The sequence below is a fragment of the Ascaphus truei genome, chromosome 7 (assembly GCF_040206685.1).
Source record: "Ascaphus truei isolate aAscTru1 chromosome 7, aAscTru1.hap1, whole genome shotgun sequence".
NCBI lineage: Eukaryota > Metazoa > Chordata > Amphibia > Anura > Ascaphidae > Ascaphus > Ascaphus truei.
The window spans coordinates 55,342,310-55,358,828 of NC_134489.1; the positions used below are offsets into that span (position 1 = coordinate 55,342,310).

The 16,519-nt window shown below is 40.7% G+C and overlaps 1 protein-coding gene across 1 annotated transcript in view; it reads left to right on the forward strand.

The window, feature by feature from the left end:
* The window catches only part of LOC142499986 (uncharacterized), a 110,154-nt gene that overhangs the window by 64,083 nt on the left and 29,552 nt on the right, over positions 1–16,519 (forward strand). Inside the window, exons 4-5 of the mRNA XM_075610042.1 lie at positions 8,814–8,978; positions 9,328–9,378. Coding sequence (XP_075466157.1) covers positions 8,814–8,978; positions 9,328–9,378 — 216 coding nt within the window. The remainder of the gene's footprint in view (positions 1–8,813; positions 8,979–9,327; positions 9,379–16,519) is intronic.

Below are 16,519 nucleotides of genomic sequence, written 5' to 3' on the forward strand. Positions count from 1 at the left end.
CCCAACAATAAAAGAAATACAGGAGCGGCCGCCCTGAGTCTAAATCGGCTAGATCCGCGGCTCTCTGATAATCCCGGTCAGATGCGTTTTTTTTTTTTGGTCCGGAGTGAATTGCGTTATTTTAGCGCTCGTGATATTAGCATTTTATTCTCGCTGTCTGCAATACTGCAATGCCGTGTAAAAACTCAGGGGGCGTTTGCGAGCTGTTGTCTTGGAAGTCTAATACCTACGCGGTTCAACCTACGTCAGTACACAGTCTGTGTGCGCGCGCAGTAATTGTAAATTTGCATATTTACTTTATACATGCATTTGCAGTGCTGTACTGTACAGTATGTCTCATTTGAAAATTGTTGAAACGCATAGGCGTGTACAGTACTGTAACAGTGTCACATTTCGGCATATACAGCGCTCTTCCCTCGCTCAGAATAATTAACTGCACTGCAGGGTATTTCAACTTCTTATCTTCTCTACAATGCAGTACATCTCTCCCACACCATTCCTTTAAACATGTGTCTTTCTGGTTTCAATCACATTCCTGCTTGACAGCAGGTGATTACTGTGCATGCGCCTGTAACTTCGCCCACCACTGCTTGCTTGAGTGAGTGACCAAAAAAAAAAAAAATTCTAATTTTTTTTTTTTTTTTTTCTCCACAAGCCTGCAAAAACCATCTTGATACTGTATTACAATATTAAATCTGTGCTGTAGCTTTTGACTGCGACCCTGTGTGTTTGACTGCACATGGTTGATTTGTGTGCTTTTTACTGTACTGTACGTACTGTATTTGGGGGTGTAGGGATCATATTACAGTATTATGATGAACTGCCTTTTGAAATTAAAGTATGTCATTATCTTTGAACTTCATGCAGCTGTACCCTGTAGCCCCCTCCCCCACGTACACACTTAAGGCTCGCTCAAGGTTTTGAAACTCTTATCGACAGACACCTCCACAGAGTCATTAATTTTCTGAAGGTTGTCATTGTGTTTTTAATCCATCCCTAGCCGAGCGTCAGTCACCTCACTGCGCCTGCGTGTAATCCTCTTTGGGATGGGAGCTAGTTGATTACTGCGCATGCGCCTGTAACTTCACCCACCACTGCTTGCTTGAGTGAGTGACCAAAAAAAAATGTATTCTAATTTTTTAATTGTTATTTTATCCACAAGCCTGCAAAAACCATCTTGATATTACGATATTCAATCTGTGCTGTAGCTTTTGACTGCGACCCTGTGCGTTTGACTGCACATGGTTGATTTGTGTGCTTTATAAGTACTGTATTTGGGGGTGCAGGGATCAAATTATTATGATGAACTGCCTTTTGAAATGATGTCATTTCTTTGAACTGCTGCACAGCTAATCCTTCATGCAGCCCCCTCCCCCACGCACACACACAAGGCTCGCTCAAGGTTTTGAAACTCTTATCGACAGACACCTCCACAGAGTCATTCATTTTCTGAAGATTGTCATTGTGTTTTTAATCCGTCCCTAGCCGAGCATCAGTCACTTCACTGCGCCTGCGTGTAATCCTCTTTGAGATGGGAGCTAGCTGATTACTGCGCATGACTCACCCAACCCCCCCTCCACCACTTTGAGGCTTTGTTTGCAGTAACGCTTTGGAGAAATCCCTTCTCAAATGTGATATGTAAATCTAATTTGCACAGCATTGTGAGAATTGAAAGTTAAAAAAAAACATTAACTGATTCATGTTGTTTTGTCATTCATTCTTTTTCTTTGGTGTACTGTAGGTGTGGGGGGGTTGTTGTCAATGATTATGATTAGCAGGAATGTAAATAAATATTTATTTTATTTTATCAGGAACCAAAAAATACAAATATAAAAATAATCATGAATAATACATAATGCAGTCTTTATTAAGTTATTCTGGCAGATTGAAATTGAGTGCCGGTGGATAAACATGAATAATGCACATTGATAATAATATAATTTAATAATATATAATTTATAATATATATATATATATAGTCATATAATTTCTCCCGTCTTTATCTTCTTCCTCATTCTGTGTACAGTACAGTAGTTCATTGAGAGAGGAGAGGTTTTGTGTACATCATTACTGCTGTTTATATACTGTACACTTGACTGTACAAACAGTTCAGACTGTACACACCACCCCCGTCTCCCCCAGTCCATCCTTTTTTCCTGAAAAGACAAGAAAATAAAAAATTAGTGCAGTTATGTGCGTACTGTATTATGGCATTGTGTGATGTGTAGTACTGTTAAACTTGTCTAAACTGGAACTACTGTATACTGTGACTACTGTTAAATACTTTGCAACCAGATGGCTGGTGCTGCTCTCTCTGGAAAGAAAGAAATTGAGCAGTTAGGTGCATACTGTATTATGGCATTGTGTACTGTACTGTATAGCTACTTCACATTGGACTACAGTAGGCAGTTAGTACTGTCAAACTAGTCTATACTGGAACTACTGTATACTCTGACTACTGTTAAATACTATGTAACCAGATGGCTGGTGCTGCTCTCTCTGGAAAGAAAAAAATTGAGCAGTTACTGTACTGTAGGTGCATACTGTATTATGGCATTATGGCATTGTGTATGCAGTTAGTACTGCCAAACTAGTCTATACTGGAACTACTGTATACTCTGACTACTAGGAAAGAAAAAATCTGTGCCATATTTACCTGTATCATACTGTACTTACAATACTACAGTACAGTACTATACCATACTACCTTCCTGATGCTTGCCCATTACGCGCAATCACAATGGGCAACACAGTCACAATATAGTCAATATATTTATTGCAGCGTTCCACGGTGAGTATATCGTTCCAAAAACTCAGTATGCCTTTTGCCAACTCATCCTTTTTTGAAGGTTTCACCACTTTCCGGATATGTCCTTCAGCTGATGCCAGACCATTTCGATCGGATTAAAGTCTGGCGGTCTGTCATCGGAAAAAAGGCCAATTAGTTTAAGAGATACAGTACACAGTAAAAACAGTGGGGGAAAAATGAGACACGGTTACCGCACTTACTCCGCTGGCGTCTTCACCCAGTTGATACCGCGCACAAGGATATTCGCTGTTGACGCGGTGTGCTTCGGATCGTTGTCCTGGTAGAAACGATGACCATCCGGGAACTTGTGTGTGATGTATTCCACAATCTCAGGCACAATTTTGTCTTGGAAGAAAGCTTTATTCATTATTCCTATAACAAGAAAAGAAAAGTGCTCAAAAAACTGCACACTAGTACAGTACAGTGCATAAAGCTACATTATATTTGATATATTTTACCTTCAAAGATGACAATGCATCCTGGTCCAAGCCTAGAGATGGCACCCCACACATGCATCTTCACTGGGTGTTTTGGCCGCGGCGTCATAGATATGCAACCTTTTTTGTGGAATGCAAAGGTGGCAAATCTCTCCAGCGATTCAGTAGACTCGTCAGTGAAGATGCAATCCTGGAAAGTTTCTCCACTGTCGATCCATGCCTGGGCCTGGACCACTCTCTTGATTTTGTTAATGTCCCTTATCATGGGGTACGCTCTGTAATGACTAGGAATAAATAATTTTAGCGGTACAGTACAGTTTCTTAAACAACACTTTTACCTCCTGTACTGTCCAGTACTAACCTCACATGTCCATATTTCCATCCAATTCTGCGTCTCATCTTCTTTATGCTGGTCTCAGATACAGTCAGATTGTGATTTTCCTGCAGAGTGTATTTGACCCTTAATGCACTCTTCTCATCATTCTCCTCCCTTATTTTGTCGACCAGAAGAGTTGTCTCCCTACAAATTACAGAAAAACAAACCGGTAAGTTACAGTGCAGTAGGCCACAAGCACAGCACATCATTTGGTGTACAAATAGTATACAATGAGATATTGTTCTATAAATATGCAGCAATATAAAAAAGATATATACTGTTGCTATACTGTATAAATATACCGAAATAACTATAAAATTAGATACATTAGATCTACAGTACACAATATATTGTTTTATAAATATGCAGCAATATAAAAAATATATATACTGTTGTAATATAAATATACCGAAATAACTAAAATATTAGATACAGTAGATCTACAGTACACAATATATTGTTCTATTAATATGCAGCAATATAAAACATATACTGTACATATACTGTTGTTATATAAATATACCGAAATAACTATAAAATTAGATACAGTAGATCCACAGTACACAATATATTGTTCTATTAATATGGAGCAATATAAAAAATATACATATACCGTTGCTATACTGTATAAACATACCGAACTAACTATAAAATTAGATACAGTAGATCTACAGTACACTATTACAGTACACTAGTAGATCTACAGTACAATATTTTATAAAAAAATAAATAAATTTGAAGGGGTTAAGCCAGAGTACCTTGTTTATTGGGGGCAGAGGGAGTGGATGAAGGGGGCAGTTGCCCCAGGGTAGTTGGTTAGACCTACTTTGACTATTGTGGTTTTCTGTTGCCTTTTTATACGCTTTGTTCAGCTTATACTGTATGATAGCTATCAGTTTTCAGGGGTGTCTGATTTGACCAGTGATAGGGGAAGGAAGGCTTAGGGAAGTACCTCTGGGACCCCTTGGGACCCGGGGAATGGGCCAGATGAAGAGGTAGTCCCTCAAAACGTCGCCCCCCTAGCATACTTTCCGTTCTCCTTTTTTTGTGTATTTTCCTTGTGTTTCATGTTTTTTCGCCTTCTTGTTTTTTCCCCCCACCCCTCACTTTGTGGCATTCCCATTGTGACACTGTTTTTTTTTTTTGCAAACACATTTGATCTAATTCCGGTTGGTTTATAGTGTCATTAAAACTATTTTTCTTCATGACATTTGTTTTCAGTAGATCATTTAGCTATTAGACAGTGAGTGCTGGTACTTACATAGATGTGTTAGTTGCATCTTAGTGTACATGCCAGCACATATTACTTTGTTATAATTTTATAAACAGTGCACTGGTATATAATTTATCATTGAGGTAATAAAGTTCCTTTAATGATATACAGGAGAAAAAGTGAGAGTACAAGCAATGTTACTAAGTAGGCTGTGTACTGAATCTGGGTCACAGTGACAGATAATATAAACAACAAATAAATGTATTAATTCACAAAAATTACAAATATCTCTCTATCCGGTTTCTAAAACATCCGCCCGGATTGTATTCAATGATGAATTTGATTTAATCCGTCGGGATTTTTAAATTTGCAATCCGCAAGCGGATTTGAATGGGCCGCACGGATTTTGTCAAAATGATCCGTAACAACTAGAACGTCGATCGTGGAAGTGAGGAGACTCCACAAGTTCAAGAGCGATGACATCTGCAAATCAGCAAGAGTCGCCATTCTGTTCCAGAGAAGCTCTTCATCCTTTGCAGACCACACAGGCTCCAGCAGTCCATTTCCCGAGCACAAGACACTGCACATTAAAGGAACCACAGCTGATCCTCTACAGAGACAGTAGGAGACTTGGGTCTCAATCACAGGCAACTATGTCTGCACTCCCTATTGTTTCTTTTGTTTTTGAGGTTTAATATCTGAAGAAGAGTGGTCATCCTGGCATCTGGGGCAGACTATATCGTCACTTAATTATGGAACAGTGAATATGGTTACTTTTATCATCTATTACAAATAATCACACTCAAACACTTGCCTTGTGTGGATACAATTGAAACTTCTATCATTGTATTACACTTACCAAGTATTATATTTTCTACTGTTTTGCACTTAAATGGACACTTTCTATCAGTGGTTGTACTATTTTTCTATATTTTGGATTGCCATTTATTGCATAACAATTGTTTTAATTCTGTGCTATTTATACATTTTTATAATTCACTTTTTCTTCCCTATCTGATAGGGATATACATACCTACACCCAGAGGTATTTCTCACTTAGTGCACCTCAACACAAACTAGTGTTCTTTTTATCCGAAAATGTTCATAGTTGGCAATTGAAAACATTTGTTTAATAGTGAAACTGGCATAATTATTTGAACCTTCTGTAAGGGTTCATGAACACTCAACCAAAGTACAAATATGTTCTTGCTTATAATTGGTGCATACAGTACATATTTATTGATGTTTTTCTATAGTGCAGGTTGCATATTATCTTTTCAGATTTTGTCACCTTAGACATAAGGTGAAAACCTCTTCCTAGTAAACTTGTAGAAATGTTTATGTGAAATGTGTTGCTTATTTGTGATATGAATTTTATAGAAAGCACACAATGGTTACCCACATATTCGTTAAATAATTGCTTATAGTTTTTTTTCACTTATGTTAATTGTAAATATTTTGCTAATACTGTTGAAGATCCTAATAAGAATTTTTGTAATAAGAAAGTATACCAATATATCAATTCAAAATGTAGCATATAACATTTATTTTGAAAAAAAAATTGTGACCTCTTTTGGATCTCATTAAAGGCCCACTTGGTATTGCTGATACAGCTGGTGTAACAGCTGTTGTTGCAATGACAGCAGCCATTGGTGGGGCAACAGCCATAGGGTAGGGGGGCAACAGGTGATATCTGCAGGACTCAGCAAAATATGCTTGGCCAGTTTTTGACAGGCACAGTTAATATGTGTGATTTATCAGTGTGACAATTCAATGCTTGGACCTACTATGCTCCTACCACTTGTTCCTGCTCGAAAAAGGTTGGTATTTTTCTGCAATCAGACAACAATGCTCTCTGTTGCTGTGGTTTGTCTCTGCTAGTATTTGTTTGGCTTTTCCAGTAGTTTATTTATGTCTTTATGTCTTGTGCCACAGCTTTTTTCATACTCTCGAACGGGTTGGACAGGGACATAGGCTTTCATGATGACTACTCCCTCGACTGATTTTCCTCCATAATTCCATGTCCCATTTTGAACATGGGACATGTTGAATCAGGCTGATAAGGGGGCTCATGCCATGAAGCTTCTAGTGAGGTTACCTTGTCAAACAAATGTAGGACAATGTCAATTAATGTTGGCAGACAATGTCATATAAATGGGGTTAGCTCTGCATGACATAATAAATGAAAAGGCATTCAATTATTACATTACTTATGCTTTTTCTGGTAAGCCGGGGTCAGGATTGGAGAGAGCAGAATCATCCTAAAACCAAAGCCAGGGTCAGTGCAGGAGAGTTTCACAAGGTCAAAATCTAAGGCAGGGTCAAGCAGCAAGATAGAGGCAGACAAGGCAGGATGCAGTGAGATGCAGCGTCACAAAACAGGAGTTTTGCTCGGCAATGCAGGAGAGTACTGACAAGGTATATATAGGCCCTCCCTCCAATGGGAGGCAACCAGGAAGTAAAGGAACCCTCACTGATAGGCTGCTGGACCGTGAAGGTGCATCCTATTGTGCAGCCGATTAGGAGTGGGGGTGGTACCTCTAGAGAGCGCACACGCCCCGCGCGTAACCCGCACACCACGCTGGTGACCCGGTCGCACACCACTCACTCGCGCCACCGGAGGCTTGACCCGAGATGATGGGGAGGGACGTGTGCGGCCGCTGTGCCGCGTTGCTCCGTCGTCAGAGCGTAGGCAGAATCTGGGGGTGGAGACCATGAAACGCTGGGGAGAGTGCGTACCGCGCATGCGTCGCGCATCACTGCTGCCTGGGGGAGAGTATACCCTGGACATGGGTACTGCGGAGACCAAAAGAACCCGCACACTGCCCGCGCGCCGCTCACATGAAATGCCGCTGGGATGCCCTCTATGATCGCTTCTGGAACCTGATGGACAGGTGAGGGTTAAGGGGACAGAACCGCTGGAAGGGTGAATCCTCACAATTGGCAATCTATGCCCCCCATTGATGGCATAGATAACCACAGTGGCAATACGTGGATGTATTGGCTACTGGGTTTTTTTTTGTCTGTGCCTGTTAATCTTTGATTTATGTAATTGTGATGTAAAACAACATAAGCATCACAAATGAGCAAAAGTGCCATTAGACATATTTAGCTTCTAGTGATTTTGCCCATTTGTGTGTGTGGTGATGAGGCTAAAGGGAATGGGGAATGGAGGTTCCACCCGGGGAGGGTGGTAAGGCCTCCCGGGTGGTTAGCGGGAGCAGTTGAATCCCTTAATTACCTTAGCAGTTACTAACTGCTAAGGTAGTTAAGAGGTTACTGGCCAGTAGCTATTTTATTTTTTAATGCTGGTGCCAATGAAAATGACGACAGCCTCTCACACAAACTTTTATTTACTATAGGGTTTCTGGTCATTGATGGTTTTTGAATAGGCAAAAGTGTTATAAGCCATATATGGCTAATACGGCTTTATCTCATTACTGTGTGTGGTAGGTGGGTGGGGCGGGTTGTTGGGGGTAGAGGTGGTGGGTAGTATGGTGCCCATTGGATGCCAGTGTGGCTATCTGTGCCTCTTTTGAGGTCATAGATAACAACAGTGGCAATCAATGGATTACATTGCTAATGTTTGTTTTGATTGTGCTGTATTTGATTGAACTGTATATTTTATTTAAGGATGTGACATCATATTAAATGGAGGGATACAATATCTTTTACTACAATCAATCAGATTTGGGGTGTGCCATATGATGCCTCACATGGTGAGTTTCCCAATCCAATTGGTTGAAGTAACATTATGGTGGCCATTTTGTTTTGGTGACATCATCTTAAAGGGAGGGAAGCATAGCCATCCTGATTGCCTGGCTTCCCTCCCTTTTAATGACGTCACATCCTTTCAACAACAAAAAAAGAATCTGTCATATGGTACACCATCCAATCTGATTGGGAGTGGACCATCTGACACTCAAATGTGACATCCCGGCCTAATATAAGGCCTCTCCCATCTCATTTGTGCTTAAGAAGCTGACCGGGCCACATCTGCCCTATTGGATTACAAGGAAAAAAGACAGAAGACTGAAGAAAGAAGAGAAGAAGAGAAGGACAGAAGAACTTGCCAGAAGAGCATTGCGTTGAGGATCAAGAGGTTCCTACTGCAGTCGGAATCAGTGGCTGAAGACATCAAAGGTAATAAAAACATTGATTGTATGTTATTTTTGTATTTTGGTATTTTTATTGTATTTGTTTTCTTGTTTGTTTGTTTTTAGGTTAACCATTGACTGCCAATGTGCTTATTTGTGCCCCTTTATGTGTTATATATATGCACAGTGACAATCAATGGATAGCAGGGGTGGAGGGTGAGGGTAGTTTCCCAGGGGAGGGTTGTTAGGTCTCCCAGTGGGTAGCGGGGGAGGGGTGTTAATTATTAATTATTAATAGTTAATAAATAATTACTATAGCGGTTACTAACTGCTAAGGTGATTAAGGGGTTAGTGGCCATTAGTTTTTTTTATTATTGTAATGTTTCTGCCCACAGAGGATGAAGAGGATGGGGAAGAAGACAAAGACTGCCTTCATCCTGGCAGGGGTAAGTACAACCTTTATTTACTTTATGCTGGCAGGTTTCATTTTTAATGGGTAAATGCACTAATATCCATATCTGGATAATAGTAATTTTGCCCATTACTAAACTGTATGTGTTGGGGTAGGGGGAGGCTTGTATTTATGTATTGCACTGTAATTTTTTTGAACAGGGAAAATCGCTATTAGCTATCTTTGGGAAATAGCACTTTTACCCATTCCTGTTGTTGGTACAGGGGGTCGGTGAAGGTGGTAGTTACCCCTGCGTGGGTGTTTAGACCTCGCGGGAGGGTAGTGCGAGGGGTTAACCCCTTCATTACCCCACTGGCTGTAACCGCTATGGTAATGAAAGGGTTAACTTCTACTGACACCGTCCCGCAAGGCCTAAACAGCCATCCTGGGGCAACAACAAGCTTTACCCACCCCTGGACTACCAACTATGCAGTGTATGTTATTTAACCTTTTCATTACCTTAACAGTTAGCCGCTAAGGCAGGGGTGGGGAACCTTTTTTCTGCCAAGGGCCATTTGGATATTTATAACATCGTTCGTGGGCCATACAGAAACAGACAGGCAGGCACACGGCAGGCACACAGCAGGCATGTAGGCACACAGAACCCCGCCCCCCTACCTCTGGTAGTTGCTGCTGCTGGGGGGATCGTGTAGGGCGGATGCTGGGGTAAGTGCGGGGGGAACTGCTGGAGAAGCATGGGGGAAGTGCGGGGAATGCTGCGGGGACTGCTGCGGTGGGAGTGCGGGGGAAGTACGGTGGCTGCTGGGGATCGTGTAGGGCTGCCGGCGCCTCACACCACCTCATCCCAATCGGGCGCGCGGTGGCCATTTTATTTTTAATTAGCGCGACCCCGGTTATAGCAGTTGCCTTAGCAGGGCCAGACCAAATGATTTCGAGGGCCTTATACGGCCCTCGGGCCTGACGTTCCCCACCCCTGCGCTAAGGTAATGTAACTGGAAGCAATTTAATTTTTATTGCACAGGATTGATACCGGAGGCCGGTGGAGAACCCTGGATCTCCAGGGGGTCCCGCGGGCCGCGGGGGTATCCACGCTGGCCTCCAGTATCAATCCTATGCAGTAAAAATAAAAGAAAATGCTTTTATGCATCTTGCAATATCTTTAGCAACACACACATTCCCAGCATGCTTTAACTCCAACACCCACCACATTTTATATATATACAGTAGCGGCACACTTTATTCTATGTCGGCTCGAGCCGCAAGCCGCGTGGTGTTCCGGTTTCGTCGTTTTTTTCCCTCGGCGTGCCGCGCGTCATCGATGCGTGGTCACGCTTCATTTGGAGCGTGCGCGCATGGGTTGCTGTAATGTGGGGGATGGCGGTGGGGGGCTCCGGGGGACCCGGCGGACCCGGAGAGGGGAGGGGGAAGCCCCGATCGGAGGACCGATCCTCCGAGGCTCCGGCGCGCGCCCGGGACATCTCGGCGCGCGCCCGGTATCTGTCGCGGCCGAGACCGGGTAAAGGTGAGAATAAACCTCCCGCAATGCATTCCTTATGGCCAACAGTGACCATTCTAGGCCATTAAAGAAGGGCATTTTGAAAGGTCAATTTTTATGGTTAAAAAGACTGTGTTCGACAGAGGAATCTTTTGAGAACCAGTCTAGAGATTTGTTTAACAGATTCGTAGAGAGGGGTTATCAACATTTACATATTCAGGAAGCATTAGATATAGTCAAAAACACCAATAGGACAGACCTTCTCTCAATTGAGGCTAACAAAAAAACGCGCAAGAATAGAGGTTATAAAGTGGATTGTTTTCAAAATAAAAATCAACTAGGGCCATTTTTCATCACTCAGCAATCTAGGCAGGCAGATTCCATCAGACGGATTGTCAGAAAGCATTGGGATATGCTAAAATTAGATAAAGATCTGAAGCTCATAGTGAGTGAGGGACCGAGATTTGTATTCAAAAAGGCTAAGTCACTGGCCAGCTTCCTCTCACCCAGTATGTTTAAATCACACCACCAACCATGTATTACTAGTATTCCGAGGGGTTTTTACAAATGTGGTCACTGTGTGATTTGTCAGTATGCGACCCCCATTTCTAACATTAACATAGTGAAACCCACTAGGAATATTAAGATTACATCATTCATTAATTGTAATACAAGTTATATAGTTTACATTATTCATTGTGGTTGTGGGAAACACTACATAGGCCGTACTATCAGGTCTTTAAAATTAAGAATAATGGAACACGTGAGAGCCATCAAGAAAAGTAACATCATTCATCCCGTAGCTAGACATTTTGTGGATTGTCCACAGGGAGGTATCCAGGGCTTCTCTTTTTCGGCTGTTGAGCATGTTCCTATGCCCCCACGGGGGGGGTGACAGATTGAACATGCTCAACAGACGAGAGATGTTCTGGATATTCAGTATGGATACACTTTTCCCATCTGGAATTAACCAAGATTGGGAATTGGTTCATTTTCTTTAAATATCAATTACTTATCATTAGCAATTATTTAGCTGTGGTTTTTGTATTGCTTATTTAATCATATCTTTCAATCCTTACATAATATTCAGCTCTAGATTAGTTTTCTATCATAAAAAGAATTTCTTCTTTATATATGGGTGTATTTATATATTGAATAGATTTTGCATTGAATATCACTTTATATTTGTATTCAATAATATGTAGTTCACGTAGTTAGGTAATTATTTATATATGTATGGACTTATCATTTATATTCCATTCAATATTGTTATTATCATTTAATAATTAATATGTTTATATTTAGGATAATCAGATAGATGACATATATATATATATATATATATATATGATTTATTGTGGTTCACATCAGTGGAACTGTTGTATTTATGTTGTATTTATTTTGTCCATGTCACTACATTATTTATATATCTTTCACTATTAGGGGTTAAAAGTGTGTTTCTTTATATATAATAATGATACTGTTTCTTATAATCTATATTAAGCCTATTCATGTTTTAACATTTCTTTGTTTTTATTTTCTTTTCCTTTTATTTTACTTTCCTATATTTTTTTCAATATTGTTCTTGTGTTGATTTTAAATACGATAAAGTTGTCCTTGCTTTGAAGTCACTGCTTTGCACAGTGTGCTTTTATGTCCATCCAGGGCTTCCGTAGATTCAGTTCCGATCGCCATCTTGGTTTTTGGAAGGAGACCGGGGTGACAGGGAAGCAGCTGTGCAGGTAGAGACTTGGCAAGGGGGTGGTTATTTGGGTTTTATTCAATGTTTATTCCCTTTATTCATGCACGTGTGGGGGAGGTTGTTCAAACCTTGCAGGCGCCCGTAATTACACCCGACCATGTGATCGGGGGGTGTCCGTTTTGGCACAAACATACTTCCGCACTCCTGCATCTATAAATGAGTCATTTACCCACACTAAGGTTACTCTTTGACAAAGCGCTTTGACAGCGCGAAACGCGTTAGAGATACCTTCTTTGTTTGTAGCCTGGTCTACTTATGCATTAAATTAAAGCATTTTTACTTGCTATCAGCCTCCAGCCCTTTACTTTTTTCAGCAGTGCTCCACCACTCTTTTTCTACGTTAGAATAAACTCGGCCGCGACAGTATATATATATATATATATATATATATTTATTTGTGTCAATAATAGTGCTACTGAGCGTGGCCAATGTATAGCAATCGAGAGAATACAAGACGTTCAAGGAGTTTGGAAGCAAAAGGCAGGAGGGAGACAGGTCGATAGTAAGAAGAACAGGTAGGGTCAAGCTTGCTGTTTCCCCTCATACAGAGGTAAAAGGAAGGGTTCACAGTTTAGTGTTAGGGCCTGCATTGATTTTGGTTTATCTTGACGTGGTATGCAGGCTTATGACGCTTTGGCCAAAGGGTTTAACTAAATAACCAAGTAAATATTATTATTATTATTATTAAAGTATTTAAACTTTATACTTATTATTTTAAGTTTTGCCAATTGGATGTAGCATTGGGTACCCCTGTCTTTTGTTAATATGTTAGCACCAGCCTTTATCTGGCGCCAAAATATTGCAAATTTTTTAAAGTACGATAGTCTGATCACTGCTTAGTGAACAGCAGTTTCTGGTTTAAAAAAAAAAAAAGCAAATTTTTATTGAAGCTTAGTGAAAAGTAAAACAGGGAATATCGCACTTTAAGGGCACTTACTGTGCATTAAGCCACTTATTCAAGTTTAGTGAATGAGACCCTTAAACTTTTTTAAAGTTGATAAAAATAATGATCTCCTGCCAGACAGTTACCATAATACACATTGGATAAATACATTTGTGGTAGGGCAAACCAAAGTTGAAAAATTAATTATAGTAGATTTGGATTTTCAAGAGCATGCTGTTGATCTGAAAAAAACTAATTTATTGAAAGAAAATATAATAATTAACTGATTCAGAACTGATATAGAAAGGTAGAACATATGAATAGAGATGATGCAATCAAGATAATAAAACCCCAAAATAATAATGCGTCAAATTAGAAAGAAAATGAAGAGTTTATCATTTTATCATGGAATATAATAACACCTCTTGACAAATCAAAGAGATTATTAAAAAAAACACTGTGATGTCCTATTGAATGACTTAATATTAGAATCAGTATTGAGAAGTTAACCGCAGGTTGTTTTTAAAAGAGTACAACATTTTAAACAAATATTGGCCCCCAACAGTGTCCAAACATAAAAGCTGGGTCGTAAAGAGATAATAGCTCATTTAATCAAAGTAAAGACTTTTTTCAATGTAAAACTTGCATGATGTGCAAATATGGTAGAGAAGAAAAAAATTACTTAAAATCTAATACCACTAATCAATCCTTTTCTGTAAAAAAAAATGCATTAAATGCAGGATTAGTTTTAAGTATACATGTTTGAATGCACCTGTAGATTACAGTATATAAGTAGGATACTGTAGGTAGACCACTTAGAACTAGAATTTTCTTTGACTTTGAGTTCTCCTGACGAAGTCGCCGCAGTGTGACGAAACGCGTAGAGCTGTGACGTCATCGCGTTTGTGTTGGTGTATTTGGAGTCCCTGGCTTCCCTGCGCTCCGGCTGGTGGTAATTTCAAGTGTTAGCAATCATTGTATGAGGGAGCAAAGGACGTGCAGGCATTGGATGCCTTTATATCTTGCTGCCAATTCATGGTGAACCTAGGCTGTTTACATCCACTCTGCAAACCTGGGACTCACCCTACCACCGCAGATGACCACAATAGAGATTTGTCTCCCACGAATGGTTCTGTTTGAAATCCTGTAAGTGCACATTCTTATGGGTTGCTGATTTTTTTAATAAATGTACCTTATTTTTTACTCAGTTACGTGCTATGGAGATTGCGCTTTTGTTTGTTTTTTGTTCATAGCTTCCAAAAGTTGTTGGCTATACCACTCCCCTTAAAGCTGCAAAGGCGCTCCCTGGATCTTCTATTGGGACTATATTTCTCTCTGGATTTTTTTTTTTGAGTGGAACATTAAATTTGGATTTTCCTTTTTTTCACTATCACGTTATGGTTTGTAAATATTATTAGGTTAAATTGTGGTAATTTTAATTTATTTTAATATTTTAAATATGTTATTATAATTTATCATTTATTAGGGTTATTTCACATCCTCTTTAGCGCTACTTAATTTTTGTGTTGTCTTTGATATATATATATATATATATATATAGTGTAGCCAGGTCCCCTCTGGCTCCCCAGTTCCTTTGTTTCCCCCCCCCCTTACCTCTATGGCGTAGTTGATGTGGCGGGCGGGTGCTGGTTGCTGCGTGGCCTAGAGGCAGGGCGATCGCGTTGGCGGCGGCTTCTGTAGCAGGGCGCCGCCATCTTGCGCATAGTTGCACATGCGCAGATAAATTCCCGGTACGGCGGCCATCAGATAGGGAGTCGCGCATGTGCAGTACGCCAAGCGCACGAGGTGGCCATAAGGAAGAGGCTCCATGGGGAGTACAGCCCCCAGAAGGCTTAGCGATGCTGCACGCAAATGAGTACAGAGCAGCCTATATGGCTGAAGAAGCTTCTGCTGCAGTTGATACATTTGGCACGTTAGGAGCGCGAGGGGTCAGTCGTGATCCGGAGGAAGAGGGTGAAGATACTGTCCATGGAGCAGTGCTCACCTTGACTAGGCCAGGTTTCCACCCTCACCCCCCCCCCCCCCAGGTCCAAGATAGATTCCCTGAGTCACTGTAATTGGTGTATGCTACTGTATGTATGCTGCAGGGAAATGCCTTAGATAGGGACCCTTTCCCAGTAGTGTGCCAGTTGAGGCCTCAGCTGCAGGACCTTATCTCTGAAGGTGAAGTGTGGCCTGCTGCCCATGAGCAAGCAAGGAAACATCAATAGAGACTATCTTAAAGGGGTACACTCCAGCTTGAAGCCCCTCCAGGGGCATCTGCCCAAGGATTCACTCAGCAGAGGAGCCTGTGGATTGCGGTATATTACCACGTCGCGGATCCACGGAGTCTCCCAATAATTTGACCTGGTCTGGACTGAGACCAGGGAGGTATTATCCACGTGCACCAATGGGCCCCAACACACAAAGGGAAGCGCGCTATACCACACATACTCTTTGGGTGTGATTGTGTTTTGTCAGGTTATAGTATATCTATACATGATGTACTGATTTGTATATTGACTTGAGCATTTTGTATTTTTTTTAAAGCCACACTGTGAGGTGGAGTACCACTTAGTGATGTTCAATGCATTAATTGAGTTGCACTCAAAGTAAATTGGTATTTTCTCTTAATTGTATATGTGCTGAAATGCTTTCAAATCTCATGGTTAAAACCTTAACATTCCAAAAGCAGCCACTATGCACAATGCAAGAGAAACTGCTTTTCTTTGTTCCTGCTATATTTCCTGGAATTTCCACATTTGTCCCTCTCACCAAAATCCGATTGGGCACTACAAAAATCTGTGCAGATTAATTCAAATCTGCCATTGGATACAATCCAGATGGATTCTTAATAATCCGTACTGCAGATTCGAGGAGAGAGAGAAGAGAGAGGATATATATCTATATATAGATATATAGATATTGTGACAGAAACCAGGGGATGGTAATAAATTCCGTATATAGGGCTCCCAGGATACTAGACAGTTTCTATCCTGTTTGGCCTGGGAGTGCAGCCTTATAATACATACACT